The sequence below is a fragment of the Tachyglossus aculeatus genome, chromosome X1, assembly GCF_015852505.1.
Source record: "Tachyglossus aculeatus isolate mTacAcu1 chromosome X1, mTacAcu1.pri, whole genome shotgun sequence".
In the NCBI taxonomy this organism is placed as follows: Eukaryota; Metazoa; Chordata; class Mammalia; order Monotremata; family Tachyglossidae; genus Tachyglossus; species Tachyglossus aculeatus.
The window spans coordinates 69903596-69924033 of NC_052101.1; the positions used below are offsets into that span (position 1 = coordinate 69903596).

The following is a 20438-nucleotide window of genomic DNA, read 5'->3' on the forward strand; positions in this document are numbered from 1 at the left end:
AGTTCTTTGAGCCATCAAAACACTCTTGACATTTAAAGAAGCAAAGTTACAAAGCAGGAAATGTCAAAAGATAAATCCATATATGCCAGTGATGGATGACAGAAAATTGCTATTGAAATACACACTGATGATTTCTAAGCCCTTAGGGGGATTTTGCCAAAATTTTGACAAAAACCTGGGATTTTGTGAAAACCCAGTAAATTTTCACCAATGGCTTCTTTTCAGAACCTCTATGTGCATGTTCCTTTGTAAGAGGGAGGAAATTCAATTAAAAATAAAAGTCTAGTTTGAGGGGAATATGATTGCCAGAAAAAAGAGGCAACTCTTTCTATAATGTTCTTCCTTTCTTTAACACATTTTCCTTCTGCTGGTTATCTTGAATCAAGTTTGAAGGTATCGTGTCTGTTCCTTTCCCCCTTACCAACAGAGCAAAGCAGGGCTGTTTGGTGGGTGCAGTCCTTTTCTATATATTTTATGTGGTTGTGCTGGAGGAGGATGCAACCAGAGACAGGAAAGCCAGTGACAGAATATGCTTCCAAGCCACTTATGAAACATTCTCAAATGAGCAGGTTGCGAACAACATGGAAAATATTTGAGTCAGTATCTCAGAGCTGTTGTCTGTCAATGATTGTTCTGGGGGCACAGTTGCAAGAGGACAGGAATTAGAGAAGCAGCATGGCTTTTTGGAAAGAGCACGGGCTTGTGAGTCAGAGATCATAGGTTCTAATCCCGGCTCCACCACTTATCAGCTGTGTGACTTTGGGCAAGTCACTTAACTTCTCTGTGCCTCAGTTACCTCATCTGTAAAATGGGGATTAAGACTGTGAGCCCCAGGTGGGACAACCTGATTGCCTTATATCTACCCCAGCGCTTAGAACAGTGCTTGGCACATAGTAAGCACTTAACAAATACCATCATTATTATTATTTGAATAATAAAAATCATCATCATAATAATGCCATTTATTGAGCTTTTATTATGTGTCAACAAATGTTCTAAGTACTGGGGCAGATACAGATTAATCAGGTTGGACACAGTCCCTGTCCCACATGGGGTTCAGTGTCAGTAGGATGGAGAGCAGGTATTGAATCACCATTTTACAGTGCCCCAAGTGCTCTGTGCACAGTAAGTGAAATCCCAGTAAGTAAATACCATTGATTGAACAGCGATGAGGACCTGGAATGCAGCATCTCAGCAAAGCTCATCACAACATAGCTTCAATCAGCATATCATCTAAGGAAACAGGCTAGCAGCAGCTGCTATATAATAAGCTGAAATGGCATATATGTAAGCCAAGAGTGCAAAAGAGATACATTTTGTAAACATAGTGACAATCTATAAACAGGGGCAGTGGAGTATTATGAGGCCACAGCAGTAAACATACCACCCAGATATGTACAAACCAGGAGAGGGATTTTTCTCTGTGGAGCAAGGATTGTGGGGAGATCCAATCAGTCGATTGTATTTATTGAGCACTCACTGTGTGCAGAGCACTGTACTAAGTGCTTGGGAGAGTACAATAAAATAGAGTGAGTAGACATGTTCTTTGCCCATAATAATGTCACAGTCTAGAGGTAGATTCAAAAAGAAACCAAAATGTTATGTGACAAAAATATCAAAGGGGGCAAAGACAGTCTTTACGTGCTCACAACATGGAATATACTGTCTAGCATGCATTGGTTTATTTCAGTCACATCACATATGTGGATAGGATTTCATCGTCCATGGCATCATTTCCAAATATGAAGAATAGATAAATATTTTGTTGGATGGGGACATGGGCCCCCTATTAGTCGTATAACTTACAATACCATCAATTTGATGCACAAAAAAATATGTTCCTACACTATGTCTTTTGAATTTCCAGTCCCTCATGTCTTTTTTAAGGAAACTTTATAGTGGAAGGAGCTGGAAAATGAATTCATTTCTAACATTTGAAGAAAATAGATGTTTTGAAACTAAATGCAAAACAACTACACAGCATTACCATTTTGAGGTGTTAAATTATAAGATATTACAGCTTTTGTTGCACCTATATTTACCCCATATAATCTCAGTTTTCAGTTTTTCTTACATTTTATTCCTTTCCATATAATTTTATTCAGATCTCCATGTGTCCTTTGAGGGCTCTTTAATCGAAATGAAGACCCAAGTAGCATGATTCTGTAAATTACAACAGAAGGTCTAAATTGTGCCAGCCAAAAAAGTTCCATTACTATACAGTTTGTTTTAGTATTTAGACAATACAGGTGTGTTGTCTACAAGTCTGTTCTTCAAACCAAAGTTTTCACTCGCTTTAATGCCACCCTGAGTCAAAGAAATAATATGATACTAGTATTTTCAAAGACTCTATGAACACAAAGGAAACACTGAAAAGATTTCCAAGGGTGAGGAAAAAAGGAAATAGGCAAAATAGCTGTCAAGACCAATCAGGAAATTGTAATTCTCCTCCATTTGTGCCAAAATAGCCTCCAATGTTTTCTACCCAAACCATAATCCAGTAATATCCAGATTACACACTAAAAGCTATAAAACATTTTTTTTTCACTTGCTGCCTGCCATTATAAATACACTTTGATAATATCCATCATATCAGGAGCAGCATGGCTTAGGGGAAAGAGCATGGGCTTGGGAGTCAGAGGTCATGGGTTCTAATCCCAGCTCTGCCATTTATCAGCTGTGTGACTTGGGCAAGTCACTTAACATCTCTGCACCTCAATTACCTCATCTGTAAAATGGGGATTAAGACTGTGAGCCCCACGTGGGACAACCTGATTACCTTTTATCTACCCCAGTGCTTAGAACAGTGCTTTGCACATAATAAGCACTTAACAAATACCATCATCATCATATCCATTAGTGAAACCATAACTGCAACTATTTTAACTATTACTGCAAAGATATGCCTCCTGAACTTTCATCTTTAAAATTTTCCTGCATTTTAATTTAAGCTTAACATGACTATCTCTTAATATGCATACATACTCATGAAAGCATATAGGTATAAAAAGGGTTTGAAGATGATTCTCCTTGAAGTGAGACTTTTTATCAGTGTACAAGTGTAGGAGAAAAGCTCAATGTGTGGCTGACAGTCCCTCTCACATCATGTGCATTTAAAGATTACCCTGTAATATATTTACTACCCAAAGCAACTGTTGCCATTTCATTTCCCCATCTTGGTGTCACAATCTTCCTGAAACATCAGTTCCAAGATAATCACCCCATTTCTTGTTGCCACACACTAGGCTGATCAGCCTTCTGCCTCCCAGCTAGTCACTGCTATATCACATCATTTGAGTATTTGCTTCCATCTACCCCGTTTAAAATTACTCTCTCTCAGCTCACCACAGACCAGCTGTTTGGCATCCTGCTGCTGTCCATTCTCTTTATATGTCTGCCCAGTGACAAACATTTCTTCATGAATGAAAGACTGACTGCATTCCGGGGCATCATTTTTATGACCCTCATTATGCCATTTGGTGTGATGCATGGACCGAAGAAGGAATTAATAGACCTGCTGTAGAATTCGGATGTTGCATCTTTGGCATAGCCAGGTCTTACACCATGCTCTGCATTACACTGCAGTTGCTCTACAAATCTTCAGTTTGGTCTGAATCTTTACGTTGAAGCTAACACCTCTCTCTCTCTCTCTCTCTCTCTCTCTCTCTCTCTCTCTCTCTCTCTCTCTCTCATGCACAATGAACACTGTATTTTTCCAAGTCAATTCTATACCTCTTTTAATGATAGTTACCTCACCTGTAAAATGGGGATTAAGACTGTGAGCCCCAAGTGGGACAACCTGTATCTACCCCACCACTTAGAACAGTGCTTGGCACATAGTAAATGCTTAACAAATACCATTATTATTATTATTATTATATTGTGGGAGCCTTCGTTCAGAAGAGAGAAGACCTATACCGAAATCAGAATGTCCCACACCCACATCTCTGAGCTGTTCTTGATCAGGAAGTCTTGTTTTCTCATCCTGAGATGTCAACCCTGAACCTGAGTAATGCATGTGCAATTAGTGCATTCTTCTCTTCTCATCATTGTATAGCAGCCTGAAGTTACAGAATACAATTGTTGAGTTATACTAAAGAGAAAGCATTAAATAATCTCTTTCTTTTAGAACTGCATTAAAATGATCTGACTTTCTGGAATTTAAAGTGGAATTCAAACCTCTACAGTAGAACATCCAGGAGGAAGTGTTTCCAAATAAGTGTAATACCAAGAACAGATCAATCAGTGTTATTTATTGAGCACTTACTAGGTGCAGAACACTATACTAAGCCCTTGGGAAAGTGCAACAGAGTTAGTTGACAGGATCCTTGACCACAAGGAATAAGAGGACCTGAGTTCTAAACCTGGATCTATTACTCATCTGCTGTTTGACCTTGGACAAATCACTTAACTTCTCTTAGTTAACCTCATCTGTAAAACAGGGATTAAAACTGTGAGCCCCATCTGGGACATAGATTGTATCCAGTTGCATTACTGTGAGGACAGAGTAGCAGGGGAGTCAAGTTTGGTGGAAAAGGTGAAGTTGAGGAAGTGAATTTTTTATCAAGAACCATTTCTCTCATCTTAAACACTGATTGAAGAGGCTGAGAGATGGTCATTTATGGGGTTTTGTAGTACAAAGTTTCATCTGGTTAAAATTACTATGCTCTTTCACTTGCAGGTTGTTCTCCGGCCCACACCCAATAGCCCCAAACAGTCAGAGTGGCATAAAATGGCAGTTTCTAAAAACTGCCCTGATCAAGATCTGAAAATAAAACTTGCAGTCCGAATGGATAAACCTCAAAATATGAAACATTCAGGGTAAGTGAAATTGCCTTTTTTTTCCTCTGAGTTTCCAGGATTGATAGTTCTAGATGTACATCAGTTCATTTTTCAGCATCACAAGAGTGGAGAAATATTGATATTCAGATCTTCAGAAGAAAGTATGTAATTGAGGCTTGTCCACTAGAGTGTAATAACTTTTTATGTATTTTTCAAATCATTTTCAAGTGTTCATTTGACTCACAGTTATTTGGATCCTGTTTTGCATTGAAGCAAAAGGTCAGCTCATCTTTTGATGTTCATTAGTGTTGTTTCAATGTTAGCATCTCTCCCTACAATGATCAATATGTAGAATTTCCCAAACAATTTAATAATTGTGTCTTTATGAACTTGTTTGAACAATCCACACTACTGCACTGGACTACAATTCCTATCAAAATGGTGAGTTTTAGCTGATATGTCTGGTGGGTATGTGCACATGACCTAATACTAACCATAGACAATGCTCTTAATGCTCACTACTCCTCTTTGCAGTAAATGATACTGGAAGAGGGTGGCCACTTGTTATATTTTGCCTAATACAGACACAGGCAAAGCCATTCTTCTATGTATGGTAAATGACACAAATTGATGTGGTAGGATAAAATTGTTTTAAGAGGGGGAAATTGTAGGAAAAATATCAGAGAAAAGAGATTATTTTAGACCAATGAAGATGACTTAAAGGAGTTTCACCTAGATTGACTCTATTACTTCAGTGCCAAAGTGTTGCCTTCACATTTGGATCCAAGATTTTAAAGTACTACAGAATTTCCAGTGGGAAGCTTTTAGATGCATTTAGTCTATGCCTTTTCAATGTGCTGTGTAAAGTCAAGTGGTAAGATCAATTTTCTTTGGGTGAGTCTTGATCTTTCTGTTCTGGCTCCAAGCATTAATATATAGTTGTTCTTTTCATTAGAAGAAGATGATACTAATGGCCAAATTCACAAAAGAGAGCCTGTGTGACTGAAAAGGCCAATGTGAGACCCACAGGGCCAGCCACATTGTGTATCAAACTTACTGTCCCGTGCTGTGTTGTCGTGTTTGATTTTTGCAGCTCCTAGCACTGTTTTCACTTTTGTCTTCTTGTAACTTGCTTCTTACAAAGCATTTTGCTCAAAAAGAGCTGCTCCTTTCTTGATAGCAATATACCATGCTGTTCTATTCTCCATAATTGACTCCTATTTTTCAGCAAGGATGCAGCATTGACTGGGGGTTTGATCTACTGTGTCCTTAAAATGTTTCCTTTGTTCTTCTTGCTTTCACATTCCCAATTCCAGATCTCCATACAGCAGTTGTTTGGGGTATCTTGTGTCATTCATTCTGCTCATGTGCCCCACCTAGCATAGCTAAGTAGAGGTAAACATAACATCAGTGCTAGAGGACTGACTTTGTTCCAGAACTTCATCACCTGTGATCCTGTCTAGCCATTTGATGTTGCGGATAGCCTGTAAATAACACTAATAGAACTGCTCAAGGAATCAGATGTGGGATGTGGTGCTAATGTGTGGTCCAGGTCTCGCAACAGTAGAGAAGGTTGGACAGCACCACAGCTCTGCAGTTTGGTCTGGAGCCTGATACCACACTACCACCATACTCTGACAGCTTCGAAAGGATGGGCTGGCTTGCTTGATTTGGTTTTTTGCTTCCTTGTCAATTATTGCATCATTGGTCAGTGTGCTGCCTAAACAACAGAATTCTGACAGTGCTTACTTCTGTGCTGTCAATATCAATTTTTAGTTGTGGGTATGGCCTACCTGGTGCTGGCTGATACATCATCTTGGTTTTCTTTAGACTTATTGTCCGTCTGGATATTTGGCTAGTTTGATGAAGTGGTTTATAATCATTTGCATGTCTTTTTGGGTGTGTGCCTCTAGTATGCTGCATACAGCAATTCTTTGGATGATACTCACACTCTGGAGTTAAAAGAGTTTCCCAGAGGTGCAGAAGCATAGTCTAACACGTCCATCCAAGTCTCTTGTTTCATCTTCCAGGGTGGCTGTGGAGAATAAATTGAACAAGATCAGGCCAAGCATATATCATTTAATCAGTGGTATTTATTATTATTAATAATAATAATAACAATAATGGCATTTATTAAGCACTTACCACGTGCAAACCACTGTTCTAAGCACTGGGGAGGTTACAAGGTGATCAGGTTGTCCCACAGGGGGCTCACAGTCTTAATCCCCATTTTACAGAGGAGGTAACTGAGGCCCAGAGAAGTTAAGTGACTTGCCAATGTCACACAGCTGACAATTGGCAGGGCCAGGATTTGAACCCATGACCTCTAACTCCAAAGCCCATGCTCTTTCCACTGAGCCACGCTACTTCTTATTGAGCAATTACTATGTGCAAAGCACTGTACTATGTGCTTAGGAGAGTACAGTGCAACAGAGTTGGCAGACATGATCCATGTCCTTAAAGAGATTACAATTTTACAATTTCAGATACCTGCTTTACTCCATTGGCAGTGAGAGAATGGATTGGACAACCATTCCCTAACAAAGTAGTCAGAACCTCATTGAACTTTTCAAAGCAGCCAAATTTGCTAAGTAATTTCCAGACCCAAGATCTATTGATGGTGTCAAGGTCTACCTGTGGAGAAGCAGCATGGCCTAGTGGAAAGAGCTTGGGCCTGGGAATCAGAGGACCAGGGTTCTAATCCCCGCTCTGCCACATGCCTGCTGTGTGACCTTGGACACTGTGCCTTAGTTTTCTGATCTGTTAAATGGGTATTAAGTATCTCTTCTCCCTGTTATGTAGACTATTATCCCCATGTGGGACAAAGATTGTGTTCAACCAAATTATCTCATATCTACCACAGTCCTTAGTACAGTGTTTTCCGAAATAGCACTCAACAAATACCACAATTATTAGTTCTATGAAAACTGTGTAGCAGTCTTGGTTCTGTTCCCTGCATATTTGGTGTATCTGACACATAGCAAAGAAAACATCATGGAGAATTGTAATACTCCAAATTTTAAAGTCCAAAACTGATATTAAACTCTCAACTACTGTATGTCTCTGAAACCAATGGAAAAGCACATTTAAGAACTGCCCCCATAAAAATCTGGTGCTTCAGAAAAAAAATTATCCCTCCATTCATACCCTCACCTCTATGTGTTTGCCATTTGCTCCTGTATGAATATCTTATGCCGTCAAGTCATCTCCAACCCATAGTGATGCCATGGACCTGTATGAATAGTTACCCTGCTTTCCCTCACCCCACTTACCTTCCACTTTTAACTGACATTCTACACCAACTTTTATTTTATTTTTTTACTTTTTTGTATTTGTCAGAAAAGGATGATTCTGGATACTTAGGTTGAGGAGGCAAAGAAAGAGCTAGATATAGAGTAACACACATATGGAAAACACACCTGCACACAGAGAGCAGTGCACTCCCCATATCCTCTTGCCTACAGAGCTCCACTTGGATTTCCCACTGACACCTCAAGCTTAACATGTCTAAACCAGAGCCCCTATCTTTTTCCCTAAACCCAATCCTCAGTCAATAACAATACCATCCTCCCTGTCCCAGAAATCCACAACTTCATTGTCATCCTCAACTCCTAGCTGTCCTTCAACTCTCACATTCAACCTACTGCAATATCCTGCCAGTTCTTCCTGCACAACACCTCCCAGATCCCCCCATTCTTCTGGACCAAAACTGCTACCAACCTGGTAGAGGTTCTGGTCATAGCGTGGCTAGACTATTGCATCACCCTCTTCGCTGCTTTCCTTGCCCCTAGCCTCTTCTCTCTCCAATCTTTGACATGCTGCTGCACAAATCATCTTCTTGAAGTGTTGTTCAGCCCACTTCTGACCTCTCCTCAAAATCCTCCATTGGGTGTCTCTCCACCTCAAACAGAAACTTCTCACAGTTGGCTTCAAGGCTCTTCACCAATTCTCCTGACCCATTATTTTTCAACACACTCTCTTTGCTCTTCTCAAGTCAGCCTTCTAGTTGTTCCTCACTCTCAATTATCCAGCCTCTATCTCCTCGGTCACACTGTTCCCCCAGATTGGCCCTGCCTTCCCAAATCATACAGACCACAGTCTCCACATTCAAAGCTCTCTTGAAATCCCACCTGCTTCAGCAGTTGATCAATCAGTTAATCAAGGAGCAGTATGGCCTAGTGAAAGGAACACAGGTCTTGGAGTCAGAAGACCTGTTTTTGCCAGTTGCTTACTCTGTGGGACCTTGGGGAAGGCACTCCATTCCTCTGTGCCTTAGTTTCCTCTTCTGTGAAGTGGGGATTCAATACTCCATTCTCCCTCCTACTGGCTTCCTGGAGGAGCTATGATTTCAGCTGGGCTTTGAAGATAGGGAGAATGGTGGTCTCTGTAGACAGAGGGAGTTCCAGGCAGAGGGGGAGGGTGTGAGCAAATGGTTGATGGCTGGGAGGCAAGAGTGAGGGACAGTGAATGAATAGAAGATTGGTATTAGAGGAGAAGAGTGTTCAAGCTGGGAGAGGAGTGAGGATAAGTAAGTAGGTGGCCAGGGATTGTGTGCAAAGCAACGTACTAGGCTCCCAGAGCTGGCCAGAATCATCTACTGCTCAGACCAGCCTCTCCTCTTCCTTCTATCACCAAGGGAGTGAAGCCCCACCCACAGTGAGGACACCGAGGTGGAGCATGGGGCTGTTGGCCTTGAGGGCTGGCTTTCTTCAAGCATGGTTTTAGCCACTTATTTTAATGTGTTCAGTTTGGATTGTTTAATCTTTCTTTTGCTCTTCTTTTTGTAATTAGAGTTGTTTTTTAATTATTTTCATTATTCTATGTTTCTATCCTCCCCTGCGTAAATTGTGATTCCCTCAGAAGATGGGAACCATGTCTTCTTGATCATCTTGTATTTACCACAGCACTCAATACAGGGAACATTTAAGATTGGCAATTGATAATCAGTTCACAGAAAACCAGAGATGTTCACGATGAAGATGTGAGGAAAGGTGACTTGCATGGAAGAAACTTCATGGGAATATCATGTGAAGAAAGTCAGAAAAGATCTCTGGAACCTGGAAGAAGAAAATTACTCAGAAGCCAATCTTATTTTTCTCCTTTCTTGCTGAAATGGGATATTCTGACCAGAAAAAGTTTGAGGACCAGATGTTAAGTAGAGGGGAGAGTAAATACAATTCATAAGATCATTTTGGGCAGGGATTATGTATACCAACTTAATTGTGTCGTACTTTTCCAAGTGCTTAATGCAGTGCTTTGCACACAGTAATCACTCAATATCACTGATTGATATACACACCATATCAGCCCAAGCATGGAAGTAAGATCATTTTTTATGGTACGTATCAAGCACTTACTATGTACCAAGCACTGTTCTAAGCACTGGAGTGGAAACAAATCAATCAGGTTGGATTCAGTTCCTGTCTACATGAGGCTCACAGTCTAATTTTTTAATGTCTTTCTTCCCCTTTAGACCGTATGCTCATTATGGGCAGGGAATATGTCTACCAACTCTTTTATATTGTACTCCCCCACGTGCTTAGTACAGTGCTTTGCACACATAAACACTCAGGAAATATCATACATGACGATGATTCTTTCTACATTCATTTATATAATGAGAAGGTGGGTAGGGCATGAGATTGTCAAGTAAATAACATGTGAGTAGGCGGTACTTTAATAAGGATTGGATGGTGGATTCTTCTTGCCCACACTATCTAGATGCCAGAGGGTTCACCTTTTGGAAAAGGGTGATGGAAAATTGAATGGATGATATGGCCACAAGCTGTAGATTTAGCTTCTAAGGAATTCCAACACTCCCATCCCATGACTTAAGCCCATCACAGAATCCTACATGGGGGTCCAGGCATCTCCTGTCTCCGCTGGTACTATAGAACCCAAAAAGGCAGGAGAGCAAGGTACTAGTAATAGTAGAAGTGTAGTAGTAGTGGTAGTGGTGTTGGTAGTAGCAGTTGGTAGCAGCAACAGCAGCAGCAGCAGTTATTGAGTATCCACTTGGTGCAGTGCATTGTATAAGTTCTACATTCCTTCCCACAAGGAGCTTACATTATTCTGGTCATACATAAGACCTACATGCTCATCATTCCCCCCAAGTAACCGATAGTAAACCAATGACCCACGATGTAGCCGATCCCCTCGTGAGCCTACTAATATTTTCTATTTGTATTAACACATTCCAATACCAATTCCAAATACCACTAATCAGAGAAGGAAATAAAGAACAAAAGGATGTGTTGGCTTGTCTCCCTAAAGGACCTAGACTCTGAAGGGCTTTACAGACATAAGAGATGTGAACCAGCATCATGCCAGAACATTCAGCTATCATGCTTTGTTTTTGGAGCAGCTTGGAAGGAGCAGATTTGTAACGGTGGAATGTAAAGGGGAGGCCAAGGGAACTGAATCAGCCCCAGGTCACCCCTGATTTAAGTAGCCTAGAAGTCTTGGGGCCCCTCTCAATCAATCAGTAAGTAGTACTTATTGAGCACTTGCTGTCTGCAGAGCACTGCAGAGCTTGGGAAAGTGTAATAGAGTTAGTAGACCTGATCCCTGCCATCAAAGGACTTACTGTCTAGCAGTGAGCAATGCAGAAACCTTCAATCAATCAATCAATTGTATTTATTGAGCACCTATTATATGCAGAGCACTGTTTTAAGCACTTGGGAGATTACAATACACAGAGTTGTTAGACATGTTCCCTGTCTACAAAGAGCTTACACTTTAAGAGGGGGAAAAAAGACATTAATACAAATAAATAAATTACAGATGTGTGCGTAAGTGTTGTAGGACTGAGGGAGGGGTGACTAAAGTGTGCAAGGGTGCTGCAGAAGGGAGTGGGAGAAGAGGAAATGAGGGCTAAATCAGGGAAGGCCTTTTGGAGATGTGCTTTGGATAAGGCTTTGAAGGTGGAGAAACTGATCATTTGTCAGATATGAAAAGGGAAGGCATTCCAGGCCAGAGGCAGGATGTGGGTAAGGGGTCACCAACGAGATAGACAAGATTGAGGTATAGTGAGTAGGCTGGCATTGGAGGAGTGAAGTGGGAGGCTGGGTCATAGTAGAAAGGCAAGGAAGTAAGGTAGGAGAGGGTAAGGTGATTGAGTACTTTAAAGTCTGTGGTAAGGAGTTTTTGTTTGATGTGGAGGTTGATGGACAACCCCTGGAGGTTCTTGAGTAGTGGGGAAACATGGACTGAATGGTTTTGTAGAAAATAATAATAATAATGTTGGTATTTGTTAAGTGCTTACTTACTGTGGGTCAAGCACTGTTCTGAGTGCCGGGGTAGATACAGGGTAATCAGGTTGCCCCACGTAGGGCTCACAGTCTTAATCCCCATTTTACAGATGAGGGGACTGAGGCCCAGAGAAGTTAGGTGACTTGCCCAAGGTCACACAGCAGACAAGTGGCGGAGTCAGGATTAGAACCCACGACCTCTGACTCCAAAGCCCTTGCTCTTTCCACTAAGCCACGCTGCTTCTGATCCAGGGAAATGATCCAGAAAAATGATCCAGGCAGAAAAGCAAAATATGGGCTGAAGTGGGGAGAGACAGGAGACAGGGAGGTCCGCAAGAAGGCTGATGCAGTAATCAAGGTGGGGTAGGATAAGTGCTTGGATTAACATGGTAGCAGTGTTAGCTTTTCACCCCTGTAACTGTCTATTATTAAAATAATTGTGATATTTATTAAATGCTTACTACGTGTCAAACACTGTTCTAAGCACTGGAGAAGATACAAGATAATCAGGTCAGACCCAGTCCCTGCCCTACACATGACTCACAATCTATGTAGGAAGGAGAACAGGTATTGAATTCCCATTTTACAGGTGAGGTTACTGAGGAACAGAGAAATTAAGTGACAGCAGATACATGGTAGATCAGGATTAGATCCCAGGTCCTCTGACTCCCAGGCCTGTGCTCTTTCAACTAGGCTTATCCTGCTTCTATTTCACCAGGCTGTGTGAACTGGACGTTTCTGAAAGTGAAAGATGCACAGGAACAGCTGCTTGAAGATACCCTTTTCTATGCTGTCTTGCTGTGGACAAAATGAAACTTGGGCCTGAAGGAGGTGCAATGTTCTCCAAAGAGCCCATTCAGCAGTCATGTACTTGTTACTCTGCCACTCATTAATTTGGATACAGAGGTGCATCCCCACCTCTTGATGCCATGCGACATTGACCTGAGCTAAGAGAAAGATTCTCAACCAGACAGTCAGAACTCTTGTAAGGGTCAGGTAACAATAGTGATAACCTTCCACCTAGAGAACCAAACAGTTGCTTTTATCATTGGAAAATATCAAGCACACTAAGCTTTTGCTGCTGATCAAAAGGCAAGACGAACATGTGTGGTTTATTGAAGCAGGCCAAATTAAGCAGTGAGCTATAGTTTATCACTCAGAAACCAGCTTCCTTCTTGTTAGTTTTTTTTTTTAACTGGAACTTCAACAATTTCTCCAATTGATGTCCCATGGATCTCCTTTTTTTCAGTTGTTTCACTCTCCAATTCCTTATTGCCACTAGGCAAGCATTATTAGAATTGTTACAAAAATGTTGCTGATATGTAGATGGCAGTGTGCATTTCACTTTATGTTTAGTCTGCTGCTCCAGTGAGGCTCTGCCCAGAATTTTCTGGATGAGCTGTAGTGCAGTATGGTATGATATTCAATCAGTCAATCAGTGGTATTTATTGAGTGCTTACTGTGTTCAGAGAACTGTACTAAGCACTTGGGAGAGTACAATATAATAGAGTAATATTAATAATATTAGAGATACAAAGAAGGGCTCTTTAAAAGCCTTTCCTACCCCCAAGTTTGTGTAAGTCCAGTACTTACATTAGCAAATCTATTATGTGAGTTGGCCAGTTGGGAGAACAAGTTTTTGTTGTTATACAGGAAAAAAAAATGAGCCATTAGAATGGAGCATAATGCTCTCCCCCGTCAATCACTCCTTAGAAATAATAAAATAATAATAATGAGGTCTTTTGCTTATATAACTCCTTTCAAACCATGTAATTCAACCATGCAATATTGCTACTAATAAAATAGTAACAACTTGCTTTAGTATTTAAAATTTCCTTGGGACTTTACTCTCTTGTTTTAGGTTCTTAATGTTCCATAGAAACAAAACCAAGTTTCATTTTCTTCCTAAAGGATGAATTCACTCTGGGAAAATCAGTCCATCAATCAGTAGTATTTATTGAGCACAGCATAGCTCCTTAGTACTAGCAACACCTGGGAAGAGTCTATGAATAGGAAAAATCTCATCTGACTTCCAGACAACTTTTGTTTTGCCACTCAGTGCTTAGGAAGTGACTGCAAACTGACCCCAACTTGTAGCTTGGCTGGTGATTTCTACTTCCCAAGCTCTGGAGCTAATTTCTCAATTGGCTTTCAGACAAGAGTGTTGAGCGTAGTTGAGGCACTGAAGCATAAGGGATTGAGAATTAGGGTAGCTTCTTTCTAGGAATGATACCGCAGTACAAACCTTTCCGTAGGGAAGTGTTGAGCATGGTTGAGGCACTGAAGCATAAGGGATTGAGAATTAGGGTAGCTTCTTTCTAGGAATAATACTGCAGTACAAACCTTTCTGTAGGGAAGTGTGAAGATTTTGAAAGCTGCTGGGAGTTATTCTCTTGAGAGATGGCTAGATGAGAATATGGATGAGAGGAAAACAGGGAGATAGGGAACTGAAGGAATGAGGGAGTCTTTTTGCATAATTGCCATCTGCAGGCACCTGTTAGTAAATTAGTATTTAATTATGAAAAAACATACATAAGGGAACACACCTAGGCTAGTTGAAATGCTCAAAATATTTTGCTTCTGTTCAGGAGCTCCTGTTTTCCTTGCTAATCCAGAAATCCCTCACCTTTTCAGTTTATATCTGCAGTCATTTCATCTGCATTGAGATGCCAAGTTCTGTCATATAAAAAATGCAGAACTAATTGAAGTGCATATCAAATCCCATGTATAATAATAATTAATAATAATTATGGTATTTGTTAAAGGCTTACTATGTGCCAGGTACTGTACTAAGTGCTGGGGTGGGTACAAGCAAATTGGGTTGGACACAGTCCCTGTTCCTACATGGGGCCTCACAGTCTCAATTCCCATTTTACAGATGAGGTAACAGGCACAGAGAAGTGAAGTGATTTTCCCAAAGTTACACTGCAGACAAGTGGCAGAGCCAGGATTACCATTCCTTATTATGAAAACGACCATGTGGTGGATCTAGTCCTGTTCAATTTATTCTATGCAGCTAACCTGGAGGATACAAGAAGAAACCTGGGCACTGGTGTGAGAGTATAGGGTGACCAGCAGGAAACAGGGAGTGTAATTCAGACATCCTCAGGATACAAACTTCCTACTATATAATCCACCCTGGGGATCCACCCTGTTTTGTTTGATATGTTACCCAGGATTACAACCATCCAATGGCATAACCATTCCTGGGATGCAACCTGTATTGTTTGATGTCTTACCCCAGGTATATAGCTGACCAGACTGATGTTCCTGCTGAGTACTATAGGTAAGTAAATTCCCCCCTGGCACCTCCCCGCTAGACTGAGATTAAGCAGTCAACAATGAATGGATCATGGAAGAAACTGCCCACCGTCTGTGTAAGATTTTCAGGTGCTGAAGATACTCCTAACAGATATCCCAAGAAGCTGTTGAATTTGGGGGACAACTTTAACTAGAAATTAGAAATAGATGATGCTGATATCAATGAGTTCACTGCATCTCATTCAGAGGAATCTTCATCCAGTGCAGTTCTTGTCGAACTTCAACAATCCATGTATCATTGCAAGATGTCGAAAAAGATGTGGTTGTTACAGTTTCTCCACCACGAGTTAAAAATCTGTGGGTTTAGAAGTTTTTCATCCATTTGCAAGAGAGCAACTAGAAATACGATTGAAGTAGAAAACCCTAATGGAAAGAAGAGTTCAGAGTTGTTCAGAAGGAATTAGCCTGCTACAAGGTGCTTTAAAAAGAAAAGAAGAAGAGTGCCGTTCAAACTAAATTGGACAGATTTTTCACTAAGGGTGAAAAATCACTACCACAATCAGCAGAACAAAGTTTCTACTTCTCTAGACTCCTGCAAATGCTCATAATCATTTAATATGTGTCAATGTATTATTTATTAATCAGTAATGTTTAATCTTATTCTTTTATATTTCAAACGACTTTAATAAAGCTTAAACACTACTGTTAAAAGATATATAGCATGTGAAGGAATTTCACATTTTTCCCCCAGAAGTTCTGGTATAGATCCCAATTTATAACATTTAAATCTATCGGAAGGTGTATCCCACAATACCACCAAATTTTCAAGGGCATAACCCGATTGCATCATGCCTAGTACTGGCAATATGTCTGAACTGCTAAAACATTGTAATCAAATGTTGAGGAGTGCATAGGCCTAGGCAGAAGGAGGTACAGTAGTTCAAAGAGACTGGAAATATTTTTGGAGTTTCATTTTTGCTCCCAAATTCTATTCAGGTGAGAGGAGATGAGTTTCCTTTGGATAGTGTGACCATTAGTGAAGTTCACAATGTGTACATTTCACAAAATACACTCCCAATCTTCTGGGAACTTTTCAACTTAGGCTATGAGCATCATCCAAAATCCTAGGGACAGACATTCAGAAGTTAATGTACATGTCTTAAAGGCACATATGCAGCTGATTTTGAACCAATTTCTTGTCAGCCTGGCACTATACATGGATGATATATCTGAAGAAACTGAGGTAAATGTATCCACCTTCTCCAGGAAAACCCTACCTACAGTCAAATTGACAATGTGGAACTGAATGCCATCACAAAATTCCGTTACGTAAAACAGTGATAGACCAGAAAGTTAGAAAATTAAGTCAAGAGGGCCAGAGTATCCTATGGGAGATTCTTAGACAGAACACTCTAATATCAGATTAGAAACCACTCTTTCAACCTTGCAAATGAAAATAAGAGTTTGACCAGACCACTATTTCCTAATAGTGGTTAAATTAAAAAAATAAAATAAATGATGGCATTTGTTCAGCGCTTGCTATGTGCAAAGCACTGTTCTAAGCTCTGGGAAGGATACAAGGTGATCAGGTTGTCCTACGTGGGGCTCACAGTCTTAGTCCCCATTTTACAGATGAGGTAACTGAGGCACAGAGAAGTTAAGTGACTTGCCCAAAGTCACACAGCTGACAATTGGCAGAGCCGGGATTTTGAACTCATGACCTCTGACTCCCAAGCCCGTGCTCTTTCCACTGAGCCATGCTGCTTCATCAATCAATCATATTTATTAAGTGCTTACTGTGTGCAGAACACTGTACTAAATGTTTGGGAGAGTACAATATAACAGCTCATACATCAGCACTGTTTTCCACTCACCTGCTGAAAGCTGTTATCTTAGGTCAAGGATTCTGTTACGGCTTTACAAAAGAACCCTTAGCAAATGTATCACTCGTTTATATATTTCACCTGATTTGTGATGTTAGTGATATGTCACCAATTTCACCTGATTTGTGTGTGGTAACACGACCAGGGAAATAACCAAGGATCTACCTTGTATTTTTTTTATATCTAGAAGGTAGGGTATTTTACTTTATACCTACATCCTTCCTTGGGCATGGCAGCCCCAATCATGTATAGAATACCAGAGCACTTGCCCTGGTTCACCAGTTTTGGTCAGTGGCCAGGGTCCACTCTTCTCTTCCACAATGCTCATAGATCTACCCATACTGTCTTCCTTCACCCCTCATTATCCAGGTATTTTGTAGGCACTATGCCTGTCCTGGCAACATGCCTGAACTACTGAAACATTGTAATAATAATTATGATATTTGTTAAGTGCTTACCATGTACCTTGCACTCTTCTAAGTGCTGGGGTAGTTACAAGGTAATCAGGTTAGACACAGTCCCTGTCCCATATGGGGTTCACAGTCTTAATTCCCATTTTATAGATGAGGTAGCTGAGGCACAGAGAAGTGAAGTGACTTGCCCAAGGTCACACAACAGTAGAGAAGTAGAGGAGTGGGGATAAGAACCCAGGTCCACTGACTCCCAAGCCTGTGCTCTTGCCGCTAGGCCATCCTTCTTGCCAAGCACTCCCAGTTACTTTTACTGTGAGCTTTGCTCATGTGTCAGGGACAATATGGCAAGAAAGACACACCAGAGAATAGTCTTGGACATAGGAAAATGATACAAGCAAGCAATTGATTGTATTTATTGAGCATCTACTTTGCACAGAGCACCCTACCAAGGTCTGGAACAGTACAGTTGAGAAAGACACAGTCCCCGTCCTCAAGGAATTTGCAGTCTAACGTGAAACTGACAGACACAAGTCATTCATATGAGTAGCAGCGTGGCTCATTGGAAAGAGCCCAAGCTTGGGAGTCAGAGGTCATGGGTTCTAATCCGGCACCACCACTTGTCTGCTGTGTGACTTTGGTTAAGTCACTTCATTTCTCTGGACCTCAGTTACCTCATCTGTAAAATGGGGATTAAGACTGTGAGCCCAACGTATCCCCCCCAGCACTTAGAATGGTGCTTGGCACGTAGTAAGCACTTAACAAATGCCATCATTATGATTATTATTCAGAAAATGCAGTGGTTGTTGATAGCAAAGGTTTAGAAAAATGAATAAATAAGTGTAAGATAATGAATCTAAGTCTCAAACACACACAAATGCCAGTGTGGATAAACCTAAGTGCTACAACAGGCTGTTGGAAGGATACATCCTAGAAAGGTAGAGCTTAATAGGTGAATGCCTCTGGAGGAGGTGGATTTCAGGAGGATTTTAAAGATGGGGATAGCTATAGTCTGGCAGACTTGAATAAGGGTGGGGAACGTTCCAGCCAGCAGTACATGTAGCGTTAGAACTAGAGGAGAAATAGCGACAGATATCAAAACCCACAGTTTGAGTGCTGGCTAATACCCTTCTCCCATATAGTCCCTTTTTATATATATATTAATGTCTGTCTCCTCTAGCCTGTAAATTCATTGTGGGAAGGGAATATGTCTGCCAATTCTGCTGTATTATACATTGCTCTGCACAAAGTAAGTGCTCAATAAGTACATTGACTGATGGATATCAATCAGAAATAGCTCAGCAAGGAAAACAGTGTTAGGTCACTGATCATTAGGGCTACCACTGAAACCAATTTGGGGGTTTGTGAGTCACAATTCTATTAATCTACTGGTTCTTCCTATTGTCTTTGCTGGTTCATATGTTATTTATTTGGGACTACAAAGGAACAATTCACTGAATCAGTCTGAACACTCTGCTCATCTAAACTATATTGCTGTTTGTGACAGATGATCTGTTTTAAATATACTTTCCAGGGTATTTTCTCTTTTTTTTTAAAAAAATCACATTTTGTTAAGGAGTTGTTTCTGATGCTATATTAATGTACTTTCAATGCAGAAGCCAAGATAAAAAAATCTCACCATAATGCTTTTTTTCTTTTTCCATGTAAATGAATCACTTTTCATAAGAGTGGTGATAAGCTACCAAATCTGAAGGTGCTTTTTAGCAACTAGAAATATCTAAATTGGTTAGGAATATCTTGGAAGGAAGAGTGAGTGATTTTTCTGACTGAGACTTGACAAGTAATTAAATGAGTGCAATTGGTGAATTTTAACACAATTTTTTTTCTTGTACAACACCTTTGAGCAGTTTTCCTACCCAAGAGAGTTATAGCACATTTATAAATTGATCCCTTAACAGGCCATTATCATAAATGATTCCTGGAAGTAGTTGGATTTAAAGTACTGTTTCATGTTGCTATTGGCAAAGCCTATATTTTTGGAGTATTATGGAGCTGCACCTGCTGCATAATTTCAGAACCTGCATTTTGCTCAGATCCATATTTATTTCCTTGCTTATGCATATAGAGTATCACATTAAAATGCATAATAACCTAAGGAATTCCTGGAAACTTAGTAGAATTCTGGTCTGTTTTTTCGTAGGTACTTATGGGCCATTGGTAAAAATGTTTGGAAGAGATGGAAGAAAAGATTCTTTGTATTGGTGCAGGTAACATTTCAACTCAATATCAGTAGCAAAAACCAGCCATTGACTTACAGTTTGGTCAGACGATTATCATCTCATTTAGCTAATGGATTTCTATATGTTTTGAGCATATAAAATGTCAGAAAACTAAAAGATGATGAATGCACCTTGGATGACTGAGAAAAGAATGGCACTGTTTAATCATGTTTCCATATTGGATTTCTCAGTTATGAGGTATCATTGAAAGCTACAGCAGTGGAACTTTTCGCCTTCTACTGAGATATCGGAAGAAGGGGTGCTTTGGTGGAGAGTCCCAGAGAGTTCTAACAATGCCAGGTCTAAGTCCTCAGTATCCCCCTTTTTACTCATTGCTCTTTCAACAGCTGCATTTAAAGGGGCTTTTCCTGCAAGCAGCAATCCCTTTAAATGTATACAGTGCTGCTTTGTGTAGGTGGGAGGCACTGTTAGCCTCCAACTGGCTACCCAAAACAAAAGCTTCTTTAGATAACTGCTGTTCAGAAGGATGGTGACAAAAAGGAGGGGGATAGGGAGGTCCCAGGGCCTGGTGTTTCAAATATGATGGAAAAAATGGAGATAACCAGAAGCATAAGTTAGAAATCAACCTTTGGTCTGACATGAGCTTACTAG

The 20438-nt window shown here is 40.4% G+C and overlaps 1 protein-coding gene across 12 annotated transcripts in view; it reads left to right on the forward strand.

Moving 5' to 3' along the window:
• CADPS (calcium dependent secretion activator) overlaps positions 1–20438 on the forward strand; it is a 527597-nt gene that overhangs the window by 330888 nt on the left and 176271 nt on the right. For all 12 annotated transcript variants that reach the window (XM_038772200.1, XM_038772196.1, XM_038772204.1 and 9 more), the window contains exons 8-9: positions 4682–4821; positions 19748–19814. In XM_038772200.1, coding sequence (XP_038628128.1) covers positions 4682–4821; positions 19748–19814 — 207 coding nt within the window. The remainder of the gene's footprint in view (positions 1–4681; positions 4822–19747; positions 19815–20438) is intronic.